This window comes from Hippoglossus hippoglossus, chromosome 9 (genome assembly GCF_009819705.1).
Source record: "Hippoglossus hippoglossus isolate fHipHip1 chromosome 9, fHipHip1.pri, whole genome shotgun sequence".
Taxonomy (NCBI): Eukaryota; Metazoa; Chordata; class Actinopteri; order Pleuronectiformes; family Pleuronectidae; genus Hippoglossus; species Hippoglossus hippoglossus.
This window is the reverse complement of record NC_047159.1, coordinates 11688771-11711304: the sequence shown is the minus strand read 5'-3', so window position 1 is coordinate 11711304 and position 22534 is coordinate 11688771. Positions and strand designations below refer to the sequence as shown.

Below are 22534 nucleotides of genomic sequence, written 5' to 3'. Positions count from 1 at the left end.
TACTGTATAAAATACCGATTTTTTTCATAAATAGAGAAACTATGAAACTAATTAAAAAAAATCTATTACAATTAAATTACCAGCAGCAAGCAAAAAATAAATAAATAAAAGATAATGATTTTATTATTCACCATTCTATCCGGGCGACTCAGGGAACAAACAGTCCTTGCAGGTGAGTGACTCATCAACATCGATCAGCCCAGGGTCTTCTCGACCTTTTTGGTGAAACCAATGGCTGCAGACCACAGGACAGACTCTTCTGTGCTTTTTGGATCATCATCTCTGTCCTAGAGAGCAAACAGATTATGTGTTAGTTAACTGACAGTTTAAACAGACAGGCACAGACTGTATTTATCATTGACTCATGACTGACAACTGCAGATCATATGCTACATCTTTTTTTTAACTTCAGAAAGTCCCTTAATGTATATTTCCCACATTTAAAAAAACTTTAATATATGATTTCTGATTGACATTAGCCCCGCCTCTTTCTGTGACATCATCCCCATCAAGTCATGTGATTTCAGTCACATGACGTCCATGCTAATTTATGTTGACAAGATTTTGTTGGGACAGGAAATGAACAGACTGAAGCTTAGGTGTCCCACATCACCTAATGTCCCGGACTACCCAGATTCACCCTATCCATATATATATATATAAATATATAAATATAAACAACAGTAGAAGTAATAAATAAGTAAACATGCAATGAATATATACACAATGGAATGAAATACTACTACTACTATTACTACTACTACTACTACTACTACTAGTACTACTAATACTACTATTACTACTACTACTACTACTACTACTACTACTACTACTAATAATAATAATAATAATATATTATTATATAGGAACAAATATAGAACCAAATGGTGCATTAAGTATAGTCTATATTTTGCCGTCTTTAATAATGTAGGTTCAGGTGTTATCGTTTTTTTCAGTATATTTCCACAAATGTATTTATTTATTTAAATGTATTTATTCATTCATTTTTATTGTGGAACTGACTCTGTATGCCGGTGAGGATCCCAGCTTCCTGTCGGGACGCCTGCAATTCCCAGGATTCCGTGCGGCGCCAGAAGTGAACATGTTGTACGCTCGTTACGCAACGTGGATTCAAAGGTTGTGTACATTGGTCGGAGCGAACACACTGTGACTGTGAATCAGACGGTTTATCAGCTGCCCAGCGTCCGACTGACAGAGGAGCCTCGCCAGGTAAGAATCCCTGCTTCTCCATTATGAGCACACTACATTAAACAGACCCTGGATCAGTGGTCAACACTGCGAGAGCTCAGTGTGCTGGCAACAACAAAATGCTCGATATCGATCATGATTCTGTTGAATATCGCCACTGGGACCAAACATCATGAACTGGTCAACATCTCTGTAACAAAAACGATTAGAAGCATGTTAAAGCAAACCATTTGAAATGGTTGATAGAAAGAATCTGACAGTTTTTTATTTTACTGTGTCAACACAGCACGTTTCTTTGTAAAGCACATTTCAACAACAAGGCAGTTCAAAGTGTTCTACACAAAGGCACCAAGACAAATTATAAAACATGTCACAATACAAAAAGAAGCATTTAAAAAGAAAAGAAAAATAGTTACACAGAGAATAAATAAATACATTCAATTAGAAATAAAGGAGTGAAAGTAACAGTGCAGTGTAAAATGAGTAATTTTGTGGTTTAATAAAAGACAGTGGCTAACAGGAAAGTCTTCATCAATGATTTAAATGTAAGAGTTGGAAGAATCATCTTCCAAATAATGCGCCTGAAAGAAAATAATGTTTGTTTATTTATTTTCATTTATTTACCTTCTCCTCAAACTCATTCATTACAAACATCAAATCTGATGTGAAGATATAGGCTATTTTTATGGTAATGAAAACTGATATAAAAACTTTTACAAAAAACATTCTAACACGTTTATTGTGTTGTATAGAAATGAATGGAAATCCTGGAATAGTAGAAAACATACCAGATTTCTAAAACATAAAATGGATTTGCCAAATGTTTAGTTGGAATGCAAACATCTTTTATAGTAAATGAGTGGTATAAAGTTTAAAAGCATTGCTTTTCACCTGCCTCTTTTGTTCCTAGTTTTTTATTATTCCCTTCTTTCCTCTCTCCACCCTGTTCCCTGTTCTTTTCCTCCTGCTCTCTCCTCACCTCCTTACCTCATGTCTGTATAATGTCATGTGTTGCCCTGAGTGTACAGTTCAGATTGTTTCTCCCAGTTATCCAGCAGATAAGGCCTGATATCCAATCTGTTTGTCTAATGAGCTCCTCTCTCTCACACTCTGTTTATCTGTCCCTCTGTGTCTCTCGCCCCCTCCTCCTCAGCTCCATGAGCTCCTGACGTCTGCATGTCCATTTATCACTATGGGTGGTGCCGCACTGGCCGTGGTGGTCGTGGTGGTCTTCTTCTTGGCCCTCTACCTCCTCCAGCGCTATGGAGACTTGCGGAAGCAGCAGCGGATGGTGCTGTTCGGGACGCTGCTCTCCTGGTACCTCTGCTTCCTCATCGTCTTCATCCTGCCTCTCGATGTCAGCACGGTACGACACTATGTTTTTCACCATGGTAACCAAGGCTGGCTTGGTTTTTTAATGTGTCTTCTTTTTGAGACTAACATGCTTAGCTGTGTGTTTTAAATACGCTGCTCTTGCTTTTTAGTGTCTCACCCACTTCCTCTTGAGTCTGTTTTACCTTACTGTGAAAACTCTGCTCCTCTCTTTAGACCATCTACAGGCAGTGTGTTCTTGACAGTTCAAACCAACCAACTATTGTACCTCAAGCAAGACAAACCAATCTGACTGAGGACGGCTCATCTCTTTATCCGTCTCTCAGGTAAATAAGACATGTTCTATTTGCTGTAGTCCTGGTACTGGTACTCATTTTAAGGCAATGTATTTTTGTAGATTGTTTTCCAAGGCCATCCAACATCATACTCATCGTATCATTTGACATTTCTAACTAATCTACATATACTCATAGTTCTTCTGATGAGATTTTCCATATGTTTAGTTGCTTGAAACCACAGAAACTATATATTTTATAGAATCACAATCACCATTGGCATTTACTCTCAGCATAGCTTTTGTATTATTCACCAAGTGCTCATACTGTTTTGTAGGTTTGATGTTGTCAAACTTTATATATTCGATAATAAATTACATCACATCAATGTGTGTCAATCTCTGTTTTTTTTTTATCTTACTAATGACCTGATACTGTCAGTAGCTGTTTCCAGTGTTACTGATACTCTTTAGTGTTTCACATACAAAATGTTTTGCCGAGTGATAATGTGACCTACTCTGCTTCATTTGACTATTGTTTGTTGTTCAGTCATATTCTTCTGGAGCAGTTTGTGGCCATGGAACAGTTTCAGTTTTATTTTCAAACTGGATTTATGGACGTATCTCTCAGTTACACAGTGTTGACTTAAGGGCTTGTTCATCCCAAAATCCATTGTATTCAGCAGTGAACTGAATTTAATTTGTGGTGTTAACAAAAAAGCAACATTTATGAAATTGTGCAACACCTCTTTTCATAAACAGTTTCGCTTTTGGAAGTTCTGTATGTTGAAGAAAAACTTTTTTTTTGTGAACTGAAAGCTCCTAAGTGACATTTTAGTTTGCGTCACAATTTAACATGATTGCGCTGCATAAAATATTTTTATTGTTCAATGTCAAAGTTCAATGTCTTGTACTAAAGTTGGTTGGGCCGGGCTTATGCCTAATCTGCTTAAAACTACTTTATATCTGCTTTATAGACCCGTGTAATGTAACATGCAAATGCATTTGTGTGTGTTTGTGTGTGTGTCTTACAGTGTACCGAAGGTGTGTGAGGAGCCGTGGAGTTATATTCCAGATGGTGTCCTACCAGTGTTTTGGAGAGTTGTGTACTGGACTTCTCAGTTTCTAACTTGGTGACCCTAACACACACACACTGATACACACATAACCTTGACTATCTTCAACTTGAATGTATTTCCTACCTTTTATTATATAGACAGTTATGAACTGATATACTGACACCTTCCTTCTCTGTCCCTCTCTTTCTGTGTGTGTGTGTGTGTGTGTGTGTGTGTGTGTGTGTGTGTGTGTGTGTGTGTGTGTGTGTGTGTGTGTGTGTGTGTGTGTGTGTGTGTGTGTGTGTGTGTGTGTGTGTGTGTGTGTGTGTGTGTGTCTCCTGACTGCACAGGCTGCTGTTGCCCTTCATGCAGTCTTATGCTCGGTCTGGAGCGTTCTCCAGAGTTGGAAAGATTAAAACAGCTCTAATTGAAAATGCAGTCTATTATGGCACCTACCTCCTGATCTTCATCTCTCTGCTCATCTACGCGGCTGCTCACCCTCAGTGGAAACTCACATGGTACATGAAGTGAACTTTAAATCATAACACAGCTTATTGGCTCTTACATTTGACACTTAAAGTTTGTTAGCTGGTATTTAAGTGTATTGAGGATCTGTCTTTGTAAAACTTGTACAGGAAGGACCTCCAGACCATCGGTATCACAGCTGCCAACACGTGGGGTCTCTTCCTTCTGGTGCTGTTGCTAGGCTACGGCCTGGTGGAGATCCCGCGTTCTTATTGGCTTTCGTCTTCCCATGGTTACCTGCAGGCCAAGACTTACTTCAAAGCAGCAAAAATGGTGACTGAGAAGGCAGAAGCTGAGGAAAACCTAGAAGATGTTATGGGGGTGAGGTTTTATCAACTATTCAGTTCTATGACAGTGATCCATTAGTTTTCTAACTGGGCCCAGGTTTAAAAAATAACAGAAGTCCCCTTTACAATCATATTTTATGTTTTTAGGAGGTGGCAGTTGTCCATGCAGCTGTCAGGTACAACCACTCTCTCAGGAAGTGTGTGGACACTATTTTGACAAAGGTGAGTCCATTTGTTCCTTAGGGCAACTTTTTGAGGCCTTTTCCTTTTTTCCTACATGTCAAATTTAACGATGCAGTTTTTACAGTGAAGTTGTTTGTGTCATCTCATTTCAGTGTCCCCCTGAGTACCAAGAGGAGATGGGGATAACTGTGGAAAACTCTGGTGTCCTTCCCACCAAAAAGGCACTTATTAGTCTTCATAAAAAGGTAATAGGTTATTTTATCATCCCTCATCACTGTCCTTTATAAAGAAATAGTGCAGATATGTAAAAACTCCTGGTGCCTTCTGAATGTGTGTATTTCAGGTTATCACTGCAGTGCAGAGACACTGTCAGACTGGGGTTCAGTGGTCCATCTTGTTAGACCAGGCTCTTTACCTGGAGGATGTAGCTAAAAGCCAGAGCAGCCCGGTGCGACACTTTGTGCACAGCTTCCCCTCAGCACACGGCCACAGCTGGATCCGCAGGTTCATCTATACGCCCACTGTGGGTGAGTTCAGGCAAATAAAGGCACTTCCGATGTAATTTAACATTCCCTATTCTCTGAGACATGACTAGTAGTAGTTTGCTCCTGGTTGAATTTTTCATTTTGTTCCTTGGGGTCCAGAATGCTGCTGTTTTTTATTGTAGTCATTCTGGCCATTTAAAAATTGTTAATGTAATAAATTCCCTTAACTTCCTGTTAGAATGGAAAGTGATAGTCTATGATCAGTTGAAATCTATTTCTTTTTCCAACCAGCCACAGCAAAATTCAAGCTGCCTGTTTTTGTGTCCAAGCTTTTATGTCCAAGCTCCTCAATCAAGAGCTAGTTTTTTAAGATAAATTAATTTCATATTTATTGTTTTATTGACACCTGCATAGAATTTTTACTTATGAATTACTTTCTAGCTCAATAATGGCTTCGTAAAGGCATAATCCCAAAAGTTCCTCTGATAAACTATTACTGTGGCTCGGGAGATAATTTTCTGAGAGAAAACGAACCGATCCATAACCAAACCCAACATGTCTGTGTTTTGTACCAGAATATCATTTCAAAGCTTTTGTCCAAACCTCTTGTCAAAAACACAAATATAAACATATAACTGTATAGTTGTAGACTATGGGATGTTTTGGGGTAACATGTGAAACTCAAGATCAGGTTGTATTTTTTTTTACTTAAAACTAGTAAAACTACTTTACTTTTTTTTAGGTGCACGCATCTTATGTGAGAACCTGTTTCTTTTAGAGGATAGAATAAAAGAGTGTGTAGAAATAAAAATGTACAATCCGCTTTGTTTATTAGTTTTTCAGAATCTATCTATGGATCCTATTTTAAGAAACATGTGTAATTCTACTCCGGAGATGTATTTATACACATGTACGTGTGTGTTGTCCTCCTCCTCAGAGTGGTACTGGGAGTGTGTTTTGAGACAGGGCGTCTTCAGGCTGCTGGCTGTGCTCCTCTGCCTCCTCTCTGCAGCAGTGGTCTGGTCCGAGTGCACCTTCTTCAGCACACACCCTGTCCTCTCTCTCTTCGCTGTCTTTATTCAGATGGCTGAAAAACAATACAACTACATTTACATTGAGGTAAGCATATGCACAGTGAGGGGCAGTGAAAGACATGGAAACATTACAGGTCAAACCAACACATCTTCCTTTATACTGTCGACACTTTCTCTTAACTGGAGAATTGTTATGAATCCTTGACTTTATAAACACATTAAATATCATCATTATATTGTTAATAACTAATAGAGATTTGCTGTGAATAAAAAAAAAAAATACTCAGCACAATATGCTCAGTTTAAATATATACTATTGAACTAAACCAGCATCCTCTCTCAACCTGTTATTTTGTTTCTGCTCACCAGATGGCGTGCTTCATCACTATCTTCTTCCTGTGTGTGTGCGTCTACTCCACCGTGTTCAGGATCCGATTTTTCAACTACTATTACCTGGTGCCACATCACCAGACCGACGCCTACAGTCTGCAATTTAGTGGCATGTATGTACCTCATAAAGTCAGTAGAAATTACGTATGTCTGTTTGTCTTCTGTTTTTTCCTTGAGTTTATATAAATGAAAAGTGTTGCCCTGAATTATTATGAAGTTTGTGCTTTGTATTTTCTCGCCTCAGGTTGTTTTGTCGTCTCACTCCTCCTTTGTGCCTCAACTTTCTGGGCCTGATTCACATGGACTCCGCCATCTCGCACCAGGACAGAATACAGACTTCCTACACTTCTGTGGGTTACACACACGTGTTATTGCACATATACACAAATAAGAGCATCATGGGAAATTACAGTAGGATGTGGTTGCAAAAAATGTATGTAGAAGTGCAATGTCTCTTTTTCTTTCCTTCTTCCAGATCATGGGCTCTATGCGTCTGCTCTCGTTCATATCGGATGGGTTCTACATCTATTATCCCATGCTGGTCTTGCTGCTGTGCTTTGCATCTTTTTACAAGTAGGCCAATAGCCCCTAACAACTAATCACTATTTCTTCTTCAATCTAATAACAAAATACACTGAAGGTTTTTGTCATATGTTTACAAGATCCTAATCAATACATAAAATTATTGCATGTATTTCGGAATCACTGGATGTGACAAGTAACAAAAAATGGTAAAAACACAAATATCAATAACTTTTTATCTAATCGATAAAATTATCTCATTACACAGTCTGGGCAGTAATGCTGTTTTTACATAATTGAAAACATGTGGTGTAGGATTATACACATGTATCAGGTCAGTGGTGTACAGGAAGTCTGCACATAAATACAAGGGGTTTTGAAACTGTCTGTGTTTGGTTGGGTTTGTAGCCTGGGCTCTCGCTGTTTGAACCTCCTGGGCTTCCATCAGTACATTACTGACAATGACTTGACCTCTGACCTGGTGGATGAAGGCAAGGAACTCATCAGAAGAGGTATTTTATTTGATCAGAAACTCAATCACTCACTATTTCTGTCTCTTCAACTGTGGAGCATCAGTTTGACTCTTTTATTTACTTTTGATACAAAATTAGCCTAATTATTGCAGACTTGATTATGTGTTCCACTCTTTTGGACTTACACTAATATTGTACTTTTATTTCTAATGCCTCAGTTCACATTAAGTTGTTGAATGTTTGATCCACATGCTTTTATTAATATGATCAACGATATTTCCTTTTGTAGAGAGAAGGAAAAGACAGAAAGCTGAAGATGGAGAAAGTCGAAGATGGGTGAGGAATATTTTATTCTCTCAAATATTTTCTTTCCAAGAAGCCAAGACAACATATCTGATCTGGTTCAACCGGTTTGTGTTAAGTGTGTCCAGGTATTTATGACCTGTTTTGTGTTTCAGGCCTGGAGGGAGCAATATGGGGCCCAGGGGACAACTGGGCGGGGGAGAGCAGGTTACACTGACTTAGAGGACAACCAGAACAGCCCTGTGACTGAGATCAAGAAAAGTGGTAGGGTTTCACAAAAAGCACCGTAATTATGTAATAAAATTACAATTGTGTTACTCACAGCCACTGAAGCTGATTATAAACGTGGTCTGGCTGGACAGCTTTATGCATTTTTCGTGAGATTGTTTATAGACTGTTGACCCTTAGACTCTACTGCCCTGTGTGGAAAACCAAACATCTGTCATTTTAGCCAAAAGGCTCCCCGCCCACAAAAGACAGATGAATGTGTCACACTGTGTCAGGGTGGGTTACTTTTAAAGTTAAAGTTAAAAGTCACTAAAATGTAATTAAGCCAGAGCTATTCTGTCCAACTAAAATATTGTGTCGTTTCACAACTCTCATCTATTTGTCATAATTCAAATTCATATTTTCGTGGATCAGGATAAACAAGACCATGTTTACAGTACATTTATAAATCTTTGTCATTCTCAGATTTCCCCTTCAACAGAAGAGATGTAGAGACGGCGGAGCAGCAGAGAGGTTTACTGCAGGACCACTCCAGTGATGAAGGTTCCCCAAACAGAAGGTATCGTTTTCACTAAATATCTTCAACTTCTTTAATGTTGGATAGAGACTGAATAATAATAATAATATATATCGTCCTGAGCTAAATTGTATGAAGTCGAACATGACATCTCTGTCAGTACTCTGCCTCTGTGTGTTTGACGTAGTAGATCTACAGGAGGACGTTACCAGTCTCTGTTATCTTCTCGGACCAACATCTTTGACGAAGTTTGACGATGTGGACTGAGGACGTTGAGGAAAAGTTAAAAAACTTGCACCTGCTGAATATAACAACAATGACTGATTTTTTTTTTTCCCCTGAAGAAAGTCTACATGTAAAGGATTTTATCTCAGGAAAAATGGAGGACACGAATGTATCTGGGACATGTTGGTATAATGAAGTAACGGATCACAGTAAAAACTCTTCGAGGATTTCATATCTGGAGTTTATGACTGGTTGAAGAGATGAATACGTGTACAGGAATATTCCTCAACTAAAGCTTTAACCTATTTGTCCACAGCCAAACCTTTTTGATATTAACTTTTGAAGAGATTTGTTACATAAGCAGACAAATGGATGGATAAGATTCATCCATCCATTCATTTTCTACATCGCTTATCTGTGGGTCAAAAGGAAACTGCAGCCAAACCCAGCAGACTTTGGGGGAAGAGATGCTGTTCACACTGGACGGGTCGATCACAGGACTGACATCCTGAGAGAAAGGACAATTCCCACTCACAGTCACACCTACAGGCAATTTAGAGTCACCAGTGGTATTGTGGGATGAAGCCTGAGCACCTGGAGGAAACCCACTCAACCACAGGTAGAACATGCACAATCCTCACAGAGGGGTCCATGTCAGCTGGCAGATGTAATTCAGAACCCAAAACGTGTTCTTCATTTTCAAAGTTTTGTGTATGGACTTAATGTTGAGGATCATATTTTTAAACACATTTTTGTGTCAAAATTTTGCCAATTACCTTTGTTCTCTGTTGGATTATAAATGACCTCAAATGTGTGCACTTTAAGTACGGTTACTGTTGGCTGAAAAAAAGAGGAGCAAAGAGCTTATTGTGTGAAAGTATACCTACACTGAAAATACTGGTTTTCAAGCAAAGACTAACATCCTGTAGAAAGTCTAATTGTGGCATTGGATTTTCCACTTTAACTCCCTCCTCATGTCTTTCACTCTCTGTATTTTTTATAAAATAGATGTTTTTTTTTCCAAGTTGAAGTTAACTTAAAAGGTATTTGACAAAAAAAAATTAAATGCAAGAGGACATTTTGTGAACGATGACAAGAGAGTTTTCCTTTATAACTGGGTCCGAGTACTGTGCGTGGGGAAATAACTTACTTGAGTCTGGGTCACGCTGAACAGAAGAAAATGTCAACAAACCTGAAGGAGAGTTTTGTTCTCACACAAGGTCACGATCATTATGAACAGAAATGTATTGACATCTCAGTAAGATCTCAGCAAATGTTTGAAGGGAAATATTTTGTAAGGCTTTATAGTTATAGTGATTTATTATTAATATTAGTATTGTTGTTGTTCTAATTTTCAGAAAACAGTTTACAGATTTCACTAAAATGCATGAAGTCTATGGTTTAAAGCAATACCTGTTTCAATAAGTGTTTTATTTACATAGTACATTTTGGCCACTTCCAGCACCCGTACCGTAAATGTGAGAAAGGCTGCGCATGAAAAGTCAAACCGCACCTCGTCAGAAGACCGTAGTGAACGGTAAACACTGGGTTGCTCTGCCGTTTGTGTGACAACAATGGATACGAGCTAACCGTGCGGTGGTAATGCGCAGATAATTTCCACGGAGACGCGGGCAGGTTGTCAAATACATCACCGAGAGTCACCGCACGTACCGGGACCGACCTTTAATTCCTGCTTTCGCGGCTAAAGGGCACCGGGTAAGTCGAGTGCTAACAATGCTAACGCTAGCTAACGGCAGCTAACTAGCTAGCGACGTGGGGTGGCAACGTAGACAGCTGTTAGCATTGGCTGCTAGCAACGTAGACCGCTGTTAGCGTTGACTTGAATGTTAAATAAGACAAATGCTGCTTTTATTCGTCACCACACTGTGTCTCTACGACTGCCATGTTTTTTGAATATACTTTACTGAAGCAAAGATATCGCTTCCTGCTAGTTAGTCCATCTATAGTGGACGAGAGGCAGGCTCCTTCCTGCCCTGAGTTCAGCTGGTCGAGAATAAGAAATACCTTTTTAGTTAGGTTTGGTAATTAGTTAACACGTGTAACGAAACAGTAATCTGTGACGAGATTGTACAGATCTTCTCCCAGTGCTGGTTGATTTATTGGTCTGAGACTGACACCTTCCCCTGTAACCTGATACAGAGATTCATCTTTCTACGTGAATGTAAACAGCTAGTTTAACACTTTCCATTAGTACTTGGTGGTGTGAGTGAGCAGCTGCAGAGATTCACCTCCTGGCTCCCCGGGCATCACCTGCTAATGTTTGCTTTCTCACCGTCTTGCAAACATTTGCATTGAGTCACCATTGTTTCTGGGGAAACAAATCTGAGTTCTTCCGGTTCAGTATTTGGCAACACAACGAGCAGGTGTCTCTTATGAACAGTCCTCACATGTGTGTGCACAAAGCCACGTTTTCATAATTGCAGAATCTGTAGTCGTGTATCTAATTATACTGTGATTTCAGACAACACTTCCTGTGCTCGATTTTTCTGTGCAACATGAACTTAGTACAAGATTAGTTTGATGTAATCCACTGCTATTTAAAAGTCTGACACTAAGCTGTTTTTAATGAATAGTTTACAACATACAGTTATACAGTTATCGGAGAGTGAGCTGACCCTGGCCGTTGGTATGTGTGTCTTCCTTCTGTAGACAGCTATGGGTGGGTTGGGAAACGGGCGTCGTGGAGGAAGATCACCCCCTTTAATGATCGGCGCTCTGATCGCCTGCATCCTGGTTCTGGGCTTTAACTACTGGGTGTGCAGCTCCCGCAACCTTGAGCTACAGGTGAGTGAATCTATTAGTCTCTGTGGTTTTCTAACCATACTGAACATTGCAAATATTCCCATTTGAAATTGGTACTGCAATTTTTTAAAATATATATTAAAGGCCACTGGAGTGAGCATCATAAGTTGAAGGGAGATGATGTGTCGATGAAACATGTTTTTATTATTAACTGATTCTGTTGGTGCTGATCATCATTTTTATGCCATCATTTTATTAAGGTTTCATGTTTTTTTGTTTTTATGTGGGACGGCCTTTTTGCTCACTATTTAATTTCCTTATCCAACTTTCAGAATGGCAGATACATTTTTAACATATCCTTTCGTGCAAGTCACTATAAATAATTAACCTAACCCAGGACATTGATTGTTTTGTATTGCAGAACAGGAATAGACTAAAGGCCCAATCACACATCTCAGCTGTTCTGTGAAGCATTTGCGGCCTTGTTACTGAAAGCCTTTTACTTTCTTGGGTGTATGTGACATTAAGAAAAAAAATCAACTTTACATTAAGTCTTAATTAAATTTTTCACCTACCCAGTTTCTTACCATGTTCACTAAACAGCAAGATTATTGTTTGTGTTCTTTTCTGTCTAAATCTTATTGAGTTGAGCTCATGCAGAATTAATAACCTAAAACGGTAGTAAGTAGTGTGATGTGTCCTTAACCTTAAACTGTGTCTTTCTGTGCGTGATTCAGACTAAGCTGTATGAGATGGAGGGCCAAGTGCGACGTGGAGCAGCAGAGCGAGGAGTATCAGAGATTAAGAAAAATGAGTTCCAGGAGGAGATCCAGAGACAGAAAGAGGAGATCAGCCAACAAGAAAGCCTGTACAAGAGACAGCTGGAAGCATTAGAGAACTCCTGCAACCAAGAGAAGGTGCACACATACACCCCTGGGAGTGAATGTTAAAATGTTGCCTATGAACTACCACCACAATTGAATTTGGGGCCAATAAAACACTTCTTTTGCTTACTTCTTGAAGTGATCCACAATAAACTTACAAATTATGAAGGACACAAACTGATGATGATGAATATTGATAATTAATTAATTAATTGGTAATTTTGTTTTTAGGAAACCCTGCAGGAGAATATGTCCTCTTCTTCCAAAACAACACAGGAACTCAAAGGTAACTGTTGACATTTAACCTGTTAAATCTAAAAAACAACAGCAGACAGATCGCCATAGAAAAATTATATATTAAATATATAATATTCTTATGTGGCTCTTATTGTCTTGCTTGTGTTTGTACTTCAGGTCAGTTGAATCAGCTGAATGAAGAAGTGGGGGAGCTGCAAAGGGAGCTACAGAGTTGCCAAGGCAACATCAACACCCTTAACAGCAAACTCACTTATGACATGTAAGATGAATTAATCTGCATTTATAGTAATTGCAGCTCTCTTGATTTGAATAATTGACAAAAATCACGATTGATCATGAACTCTAATTATGAATTACACAGTGAGTGCAGTAAATATATGCATTTTATTCCTTTGTTAACATGTCTCTGTGTGTGTCTGTTTTGTGCAGGACCCAGTGTCACTCTCAGGTCCTGTCCCAGAAGGAGTTGTGTGATGAGAGAGTAGCAGCTGCTAAACTTGAAGTTCAGAAGAAAATGGAGAAGCTCATCAGCTCTCCCTCAGTCGTCTCCTCACAGGTGAGTTGCTTTTTCTGTTTGATATTGAACCATGTGACGTCCAGAGTCTTTTCACAAGGTTTGCATCAGAGCAGTGGATCGGTGCTGATAAAGCCATATGGAAATTATAAACGCACCATTCCTCTGTTAAAAGTGTAATGTGATACATTTATTTGCATGTGTTTGTAATACAGAAAGCAGCTCATCTGGCTGGGTGATGTTCTAACCAGCCCACCTGACACCACTGCTTTTTCTAAGTCATGATCATTCTCTACAGTTTGTTTACATGCAAATGGGAAAATGGAGTTGATGTTGCATCTTTGTATATAGTAGAATGTAGTAAAGTATTACAGAGTATTCTGTAAGGCCCCTCTCTATCTTGAACTCTTTATAATGAAAAGATCCTTTAGCATTGACTGGGTTTTATGTTTCCTACTTTTGTGATCATTGTGGAAAAGCTTTTCTTGTGGTCACATAAAGGAATTTGGTGTAAATTGAGATTTACTCCTCAGCAGGAAAAAACAATGGATCAAGCAGGAAAAGCGGACAGACCCGTTGTGTCGGTGGCTGATCCGGATAAGAACTCAACTGTTGTGAGCCACACTCCAAGTGTCTCTAGGCCCAAAGAAAATGAACCAACTGAACTACTGACTAATGAGATTATTGTCGACCAAGGTAACAGTGAAACATGGATGGCTCAGTGTACATAACTGAAATCGGACACATAAAGCATGCATTTACACTAATATGTATGTGTATGTACACGCGCAACATCAGATGTATTGTGTGTGTTTATATGTTAAAGCACACTTGGACTAACAGCTGTTGATCCTCACATTGCCTCATTATATTCCAGGTTCTGATGACCCTGTGCCCTCAGTGAACGATGTCTCTCAGGAAGAGCTCCAGTCTGTTCCCTCTGCTACTGCAGTCAAGCAGGATATTTTACCACCACTAGAGGGAGCTGTCAAAACAAACGAGGCTGGGACAGAGACCAGTAAACTGATGAAGAATAATCTGACTGAGGATAAAGACATGGAGTTTATGGATGTTCATGAAGAGGGCACTCAGACAGAAGGTAAATAACTCAGAGAATCAAACACATTGCTAACAGAAGGGATGAAGGCCTTTAAAATCACATCAGTAATTTCACAAACTGAGACAACCCGATGTATACGTGCATATTTCTATGCCATAAGGGACCATGTATATCCAACACTTTCCTATGTGTGTGTGTACACCCTTCTTTTAATGTGTAATACAGCTGAGATAGCATGACAAATCGTGGTCCCCTCTGCCTTTTTTCACTGAGGATCAGCAGGGATGGTCAGTTATCCCTAACACTATAGGCCGTCTCTGTGAAGAAGTTGTTAATTTGTTATAAAATTCAAATGTCTTGTGTCCTGAGGTAGACCCTGGAATGGAGGGCATGCTGATTGGCCAGGGAAAGGTCGATGAGATGCCTGATGGTCAGAAATTGGAGCCAGAAGAGTATGACACAGACAATCACATTGTGGGTGGAGCTGATTTGAAGAAACAACAGCAGATTAAACGGGCAGAAAATATCGGTACGTTGGTTTATCTTAGCCTCCATTTTGGGGTTTATCACTGCAGTTGACCGTTTGAAGGCCATAGATAGAGTTTGAGTGACAGATATATATTGCTTTTTTTTAAAGAAATAATTGCACTGTCCTGCAGGGATGTGTTTGTTTCATGTGAATTGTGCTGTTTCATAGACAAGGACATGGAGGAAGAGCTGGCTGACTATAACGGCGATGATGAGAACGAAGGGGAATTTGAAGCAGACAAACAAGCAGAACTTGCTCAACACTGAGGTAAACACTGAGATCTTCCTCAGCCACATTTACCTGCTCCACAGGTTCAAATGGTACCATGAGATTGTATCAACATGTCGTACATCATACTTCAGGAGATGTTTGCTGAGATCAGTCGGATCTTTTTATTGAACAAGCACAAATTCATCTAGTTGCAGCTAAACTGTACTGTAATGGTGAAGTTACCATGTTACCTTGAGAAGTTCTAATTAAAGTAATTATCTGGTTTTAGGACAAATATACATATTAATATAGTTACACATGTAAGATTTTCCAGTTCAGCCAGCTCTATCGCCACCTGATAAGCAAATACTACTGGAACTGGACTGTTTGTTTTATAATCTATATATTTTCATATATTTTAGTCATACCTCAGTTGTGCAATATGCTGCCATCAAGAAACAAATGAAAAGGCATTTAGCACATGTCCATCCTTATGTCTATAGAGGCTTTTATTGTTAGAGTGTCATAATGTTTTTGTTTTATTCACAAACCTTTTTGCAGAGCTGGTGTGGAAGAAGGATCCCGGACGTGACATCAGGAAATAAGACGTTTTACACGTCAGCGCAATCACACCATACAGGTTAATGCAGCCCTTGAAACACAGTTAACACAAAGCAAATCCCAATGTAAATTTCTATATGAAAAACTTGACGTTCGTTATTTTCATCAGGATTTTCTTCTTGAGTTGTCTTATTTATTACCTTGATCAGAATATTACATGCTGTCTGGTAAGTTCCCAGGCGGGATCATCAATTCATCTCTTATTGGAGTTCGAGTATTTGCAACTTCATATCTAGTTCACAACTGATTGCAATCAACGACTGTATAATGATGACACTTCACAGTAGTGATTTTCGAGTGAAGTCTTGGTATCAAAGTTCCGCCCATACACATCCAATCCTGAGTCAATCACAGCTGTCAGTCATAACGTCTCCAACTATTTTTATAACATTAAATAGTTAAATCTAATCTTAGCAGAAAAATAAGAACACTTGAACATCTATACAGATGATCCGTGATAACATCAGTGAAGGCAACTTTTCTTGGGGGAAAAAAGTGTCAATTTAAGTTTAGATCAAATTCCAATGCACTAACATGGAGGAGGTGGAGTTTATGATTATACGGCAGCTGCCATGTCCTCTATCTATATATTGTCATTGCTTGCAACATGCAGTGTCAGTCAAATATACATTTATATGCACTTCACTGTACACATAAAACCCGGCTATGATGGCGACTGTGCTCACATTAATTCCCTGAACTGTAGGTGTCATAAAAACACTTGGTGATTCTAAGTATTTTTAAGAATCGGTAGTTTTTGATTTCCGAATTAGGTGTGTTGTCTTATGTTCACTCTGTTATGACTGTAACTTGAAGATGATGTTAAAGACCCTTATAGGGTTACTAGGTGTCAAATACTGAAGTAATTTTAAATGATCGGTGTGATCCCAGTGACAGGACTCCTCCTTCAGGGGGCGTTGTCTCTCCCTGAGGTACAACAGCATCTTTAACAATGCCTTAAGCTACTCTTGTACAGTCTCTCATAGGAAAGATGCTGACCTCAGATCAATAGTCAGAGCATTTCATTAAAAAAAAGCTAGTATATGCATGTAAAAAGCAGCAAATAAAGGAAACGTGGGGGTAATCTTGTTGTTCGATGTTATTTACAGATGGAAAAACAACAGCTTATTTTCTAATTCCCATATAGCTATAGACGTTGTGGACTGGTTTAATAAAACGCCACATAACAAATGAACAAATTCCCCGTATGGTTTATATGCTCTTGTGTTTTCAACATACTATGTTATGATTTCTGTAAATTTTGATCAATGAGCAATCCCCTCTAAACTTGGCTAATCAATTGCCTCGGCATCTTGGCTTTTATTCTCAGATCACGCACAGTGACGAGGTTGAATGTTTCTACATAAGACAGAAAAACACAATAATAAATTATAATGAAAGAAATAGTTTGGAACATCTGGACAATAGATTATATTAGATCGACAATCTTACTTTATTATGATGCATGCCTTATTAATTCCGTGTACACCAGTTTTCCTCTGTGATCGGTTGCTTCTGTGCACCTGCTCAGAGGTTTGTGAGTTTTACTTTGTGGATACTGTTTCGTCTGTTCATTAGTCTGTGCTTTGTTGAGAACATGAAGAGCCATTTGTGAGAATCGCTGTAATATTATGAAGGTAATTTCCTTGAAGTAGGACCAGTGTGTTGTGCTTTCATGCTCCTGGACTCCAGTAGATGTGAACTGTTCAGTAGCTGTGCTAAAATGTATTCATCTGCTCAACTTCAAACTGTACTAGGCTGGAAATTGTGTGTTTTGTATTTGAGCGCCAACACAAACTTATATTAAGACATCATAAATAACAAAGTTAGGATATTCTATTGCCTTGTATATTATCGTATATACGGGTTAGAATATTTATTTTTGTTTCCTGCTTTATTCAGAGGTGGTTGCCTCCACACTGCTGTAATGGCCGTCATTTCCATAACACACTGACTTATCAACAGTGTGTAACAGTGGAAAGTTATCTTCCTAGATTTCTGTTATCAGGAGTCTGTCTTTGATTAAACGGTTATTGGAACACAGAGGGTTTGTTTTACTGTCTGTACCGATCAGCTGCAGTGCACCTGACTTTAACAGGTCCAGGTGTGAAGGATCGAACTAAAAGTTTTAACATTTGCAGGATTTGATCAAAATCCCTTCTGATGTAAAAATGCAGCCGTACAAAGCCTAGTTTTTACATAGTTTGAGTTGAAGCTTATGTCCGTTTTAATGAAAATGCATGAACAGAATATACAGTTTATGAAACATTTTATATGCTGGATTTTCCAGGAACTCTGTGGTTCAGTTGACTGCTTGAGCACAACAAACTCTGAACTCGAAAACATCACGTCATAAAACTGCAAGTGTCATCCAAACCTCATTGTGCGTATTTGGGAGAACTTTTTGAAACCATGTGACATTTGGTACAACTCTCGTTTTCTGTCAAAAAGGTCAAATAAGATGTTATAGTACATTCTTTTATCTACATTTACTCATAGCTTCATAAAAGGCTTGACCACCTGTGAAGAGTGTTTCTGGTTAAGTTATTTATTATATGGTAACGTTTCCCAAACGACCAAAAACGGTGGTTTATAATTTCGAAACTTTTTCCAGAGAGTGTCCCCTCAAATGTCAAAGGTCAAAATAAATGACAGGTAGAATCAATGTTATTAACTTAACGTTTGTTTATGTTTCTTTATTGTTTTTTTAAATCTGGGCCTGCTCGTCACAGTAACAATATATATAATAGGAATGCTAAAGAAAGATAAATGATCTAATCACGAGAACAATAAAGTTCCCTCATACAGACAGAAGGTTACAGGGAAACCCTTCGTCAATAAAGATGTACTGTCGCTGCAACATCGCCCAGGAAATATCCATGATCTTCACTCCTTTTTGTCTGAATCTTCCCCCACTTTGGTTGATTCTGGAGACGCGTGACATGTTTTATTCTATAATTGTATTATATAATTTTCAGAGTTGCTGTTATTCGTTGTCTTGACTGCTTTGGCTTCTCAATTGTGTAAAAACTCAACTTTCCTGAACCACAAGTCTGTGCACCTGGAGAGAAAAAAATGTTTTATTATTTTTATACATTGGATAAACTTTTTTTGTTGTCGATTTGAATTTGTGTAAATGTTAATTTTATTCTGTACTGCTGAACAAATTTCTGAAAGATCTAAATAATCATAGGCTTTATTGGTGATAGAGAATAAAGACTGTTTTTATTACCACTATCAAGGTGTGTGTTTCATGTGGAGCTTACTGTCAGGAGGATTCTTGCAAATGAAAATATCATTTGGTTCAAGTGTTCACAAGCCTTTAAGAGATTAATACATTATCCAGATGTATGTCACTAAGCAAATAGGAGAGCAGTACAGTCAAAGGAGAAGTGATGATAGTGTGTAGTTTTAAAGTATTTGTATAGATACTGCACTTCTCTCCACTTGTGACAGTTGAAGCTTCATTTGATCAATTATTCAAAATATGACAGTTGTAGCTAACAGCAGAGGACAAAGAGAAAAACTGAATTAATTTAAATTCTAGGCTAGAACAATAAAACTGTATAAAGTTCTGGTATTCTAAAGTTACAATTTAAAAAGATTTTGCTTTCAAAACTGAAAGCAAAAAGAAGATAGACACAGTATATGTACTTTTTAATGGCATGTTATACAGCTTTTAATTACTGTTCTGCTACATACGCATTCCACAAATGTGCAGATATGATTTCAGTGGCTTTTTACGAGTCATCATGAACTTGTCCCAAAATACTGAGCTACTGTGTCCTCTGTTCTTAGTATAAGGCAAAAAGGACTCGAGGCCAACCGTTGATAGTATTAATACATTTTATGTTGCATATTGATTAAACAACACATTGACATGCTGCTATAAATTAGGTTTAATATAAAACAGCATTATACACCCTAACATCTGTACTAACATGGTGACATTTAAAATATAATCTCTGGTTTTGATATTGATGGTCCATTGCTGACGTGACACCATCATCTTGTCTCAATAACGAGTGAATGGTTCTGAGAGCTCAGCTGAACTCACAGTGTAGAGATGAGATCAAACATGATACATAAATACGAAAGGACAGAGGGCTGCAGTTAATTAGAAATATTCCCGAAAATCATTTCAAAAGACAATAACCTGCATGACTACAATCACCTTATTTTGACACTCAGAGCAACGGTAAGATTGACACAAAGATGCTCTGACCTGGCTCTTCCTGTTCAGAGGATCATACACTGTGTGGTGTGAGTTTTTCAGTACACGCCTTCCCGCTGTCCAAACCCTCCACTCGTCCCACCCCATCAGTCCATCCCGTCATCGTAACAGGTAAATGAAAGGCCATGAAGACAGAGGTGTGGGGAGTGAACTGATGTCTATCTCACTCACGCTGAAGTCACGTCCGACTCGCAGTATATAGAGACGAGGGATGAGTCAGAGAAACACCTGAAGTCATCCACAACCAGAGGGACCATGAAGCTCAGCTCTGTCATCCTTTTGCTTCTTGCAGGTAAGTTTGGTTTTATTCTGCTTCAACTAAAACACCCTTTAAATACGTGTAATTGCTTAGCTTGAAGCTGATAAGTGTGCCGTCTCCTCTGCTTCCCCATGTCAGCTGCTGCATCAGGGGCCATTGAGAAGAGGGTTGTTGGGAGTAGGTCCTGTAAGACGGACAGACAGTACCATGTGCAGATTCAGTCTATTCAGCCGGGAAAGTCCTGTGGCGGCTCGCTGATCAACACCCGCTGGGTCATCACTGCTTCTCACTGCGTAAGAGACACATGCATCCTCCTGCAGTTTTCACAGACTTCACCTGTCTGATTAATGGTATTTGATTCAGACGGGGAATTAGACTCAAAAAGTGTCTAAAATGTAGACAATAAAAACAAAATTACAAGTGAAAGGACCACTGCACATAGAAAACACATATATAGAACTAGTCCAACAGTTAAACATTTAAATAAAATGCATACATATGTATTTGGCTCTGCACCAAATTGCACAAACTCATAAATATTAGTCCACTTAACATGCCTGATTTTTCTCATTGAGATCCATGAATTATTTTCTGAGAAATCAATGAAAATGTTTAAATAAAATATATCTTATAGGAATCTGATCCACACCAAAACTGAAATGGGTCTTTATTGGGTCATGTCCTTCCCCTCCACAATTTTTTGCAAAATCAAACATAACCTGGTTGGTGGAAGTATGGATAGAAAATAGAATAAGCCAAATCATAAAAAACGATTCCAATTAAAAAATATTTTAGCATTCTTCATATTTACATTAGTCTTCTAATTTACCTTTTCTCCTGCAGGGATGTGAAACTGATGCTCGGTGTAAACAATAACGTGGACATTTTCACGAAATTGTGGTCGTCGGTGAGAGGAAAGTCTAAAAAATTGGAGCAGGTCATCACAACCAAGCAGCAGTTCTCTTACACAGACGATGAGGGGAAGGCCCATGACATCATGCTCATCAAACTGAACGAGGACATGTCTGACAAGCTGCCCACCATCAGGCTGCCCCCCCCAGACGAGTGCACCAAACCAGCGATACACCAGCAGGTGGAGATCGGAGGCTGGGGAGCCAAGAAAGCTGACATCTTAAGTGAGCGAATAAAACTAGGATACTCGATTTGTTTTTTATAAAGATAGAAGTCACTTTTCTGACGATTTATCTTTGAAATCCTCAGACAACAAACTGCCCAAGAGTCTGAAGTGTGCCAGCACAGACCTTTCCACGTGTGGTGAGAATGATAAACCTGGGGATCAATATGTCAGCGATGAAGAATCCACCATGTGTGCCTTTAGGCCGGGGGTGGAGACCTGCTTCGTAAGCAAACACTTTCATTTATTTTTGACACATTGCACATTTCTCCATTTTCTAACAGAATTCCTTTTGTTTTGTGTTATGACCAATGTGAAATGATCACCACTCTGATCTCTCTCTCTCTCTCTCTCTCTCAGGGTGATGCTGGCTCAGCTGTGGAGTATAACAACCTCCTACATGGGATCGTTGTGAGCAACCCTGTGGATAAGTGTGCAAGCACCATTGTCATGGCAAACATCTGCCGCTACAGGGAGTGGATTGATGAAACCATGAAGAAAAACCCATGAGTGAACCTCACACACTAATTCAGAAAGTATAATTAAAATATCTCATATCTTTTTTCATTTCTAATCAATATCACCTGACAACTTACTTTTACCATATTTTACTTTAGATTAAAACTGGAAACTAGACTGGATTTTGCATTGTGCAGGGAGAATAGACTTTTCAACAGAAGCCAGCACATTGGGCCTCATTCACCAACCGTTCTTAAGAGGACATTTATTCTTAAAACACACTTAAGCTGTGGGTTCTACGGAGATTCTGACATTTACCAATGTTTTCTTAGCTGGGATTTTTTTCTTATGTAAGAACAGAATCTACTCTCCCTGATGAGAACTCTTACACATACTTGACAACTGAAAGGCTTCAGTAAAATAATCAGTTATTGTGTTTTTTTTATTCTACAGTTAAGGTTTAAATTACTGATACAGATTTAACTGAACGTGCTGGATTCCATGCATCGTTTGTTTGTGGTATTTTATGTCCACTGCAAAATATAACTGCAGTCTCATGCCCT

At 38.8% G+C, this 22534-nt stretch overlaps 3 protein-coding genes across 7 annotated transcripts; all 3 read left to right on the top strand.

Annotated features, from left to right (window-relative positions):
- Window positions 1–1067: 1067 nt before the first annotated feature.
- lmbrd2a (LMBR1 domain containing 2a) lies at window positions 1068–10097 on the top strand. 4 transcript variants are annotated; one of them, XM_034596352.1, is made up of 19 exons: window positions 1068–1232; window positions 1482–1485; window positions 2363–2575; window positions 2758–2867; window positions 3850–3948; window positions 4224–4391; window positions 4509–4719; window positions 4833–4907; window positions 5021–5113; window positions 5212–5395; window positions 6291–6472; window positions 6757–6890; window positions 7022–7127; window positions 7253–7350; window positions 7708–7811; window positions 8062–8108; window positions 8231–8339; window positions 8769–8862; window positions 9008–10097. In XM_034596352.1, the coding sequence occupies exons 3-19, from the start codon at window positions 2402–2404 to the stop codon at window positions 9072–9074; spliced, it is 2055 nt and encodes a 684-aa protein (XP_034452243.1). In that variant the 5' UTR covers window positions 1068–1232; window positions 1482–1485; window positions 2363–2401; the 3' UTR covers window positions 9075–10097. The 4 variants fall into 4 exon arrangements, with proteins under 4 accessions (XP_034452243.1, XP_034452242.1, XP_034452244.1 ...); XM_034596351.1 differs by lacking the exon at window positions 1482–1485 and having other exon boundaries at window positions 1069–1231; window positions 2356–2575; XM_034596353.1 differs by lacking the exon at window positions 1482–1485 and having other exon boundaries at window positions 1069–1242; window positions 9011–10097.
- Window positions 10098–10547: 450 nt separating this feature from the next.
- golm1 (golgi membrane protein 1) lies at window positions 10548–16911 on the top strand. Of its 2 annotated transcripts, none has more exons than XM_034596357.1 (11): window positions 10548–10761; window positions 11716–11850; window positions 12546–12725; window positions 12924–12978; window positions 13107–13209; window positions 13380–13506; window positions 14001–14160; window positions 14342–14563; window positions 14898–15053; window positions 15222–15320; window positions 15825–16911. In XM_034596357.1, exons 2-10 carry the CDS (start codon window positions 11722–11724, stop codon window positions 15317–15319), a joined length of 1230 nt encoding a protein of 409 aa, XP_034452248.1. In that variant the 5' UTR covers window positions 10548–10761; window positions 11716–11721; the 3' UTR covers window position 15320; window positions 15825–16911. The 2 variants fall into 2 exon arrangements, with proteins under 2 accessions (XP_034452248.1, XP_034452247.1); XM_034596356.1 differs by having other exon boundaries at window positions 10549–10761; window positions 13998–14160.
- A 3285-nt stretch (window positions 16912–20196) lies between these two features.
- LOC117768180 (glandular kallikrein, prostatic-like) lies at window positions 20197–22280 on the top strand. Its single transcript, XM_034596358.1, has 5 exons — window positions 20197–20410; window positions 20516–20696; window positions 21221–21513; window positions 21599–21738; window positions 21873–22280. The coding sequence occupies exons 1-5, from the start codon at window positions 20374–20376 to the stop codon at window positions 22020–22022; spliced, it is 801 nt and encodes a 266-aa protein (XP_034452249.1). The 5' UTR covers window positions 20197–20373; the 3' UTR covers window positions 22023–22280.
- The last annotated feature ends 254 nt before the right edge of the window (window positions 22281–22534 follow it).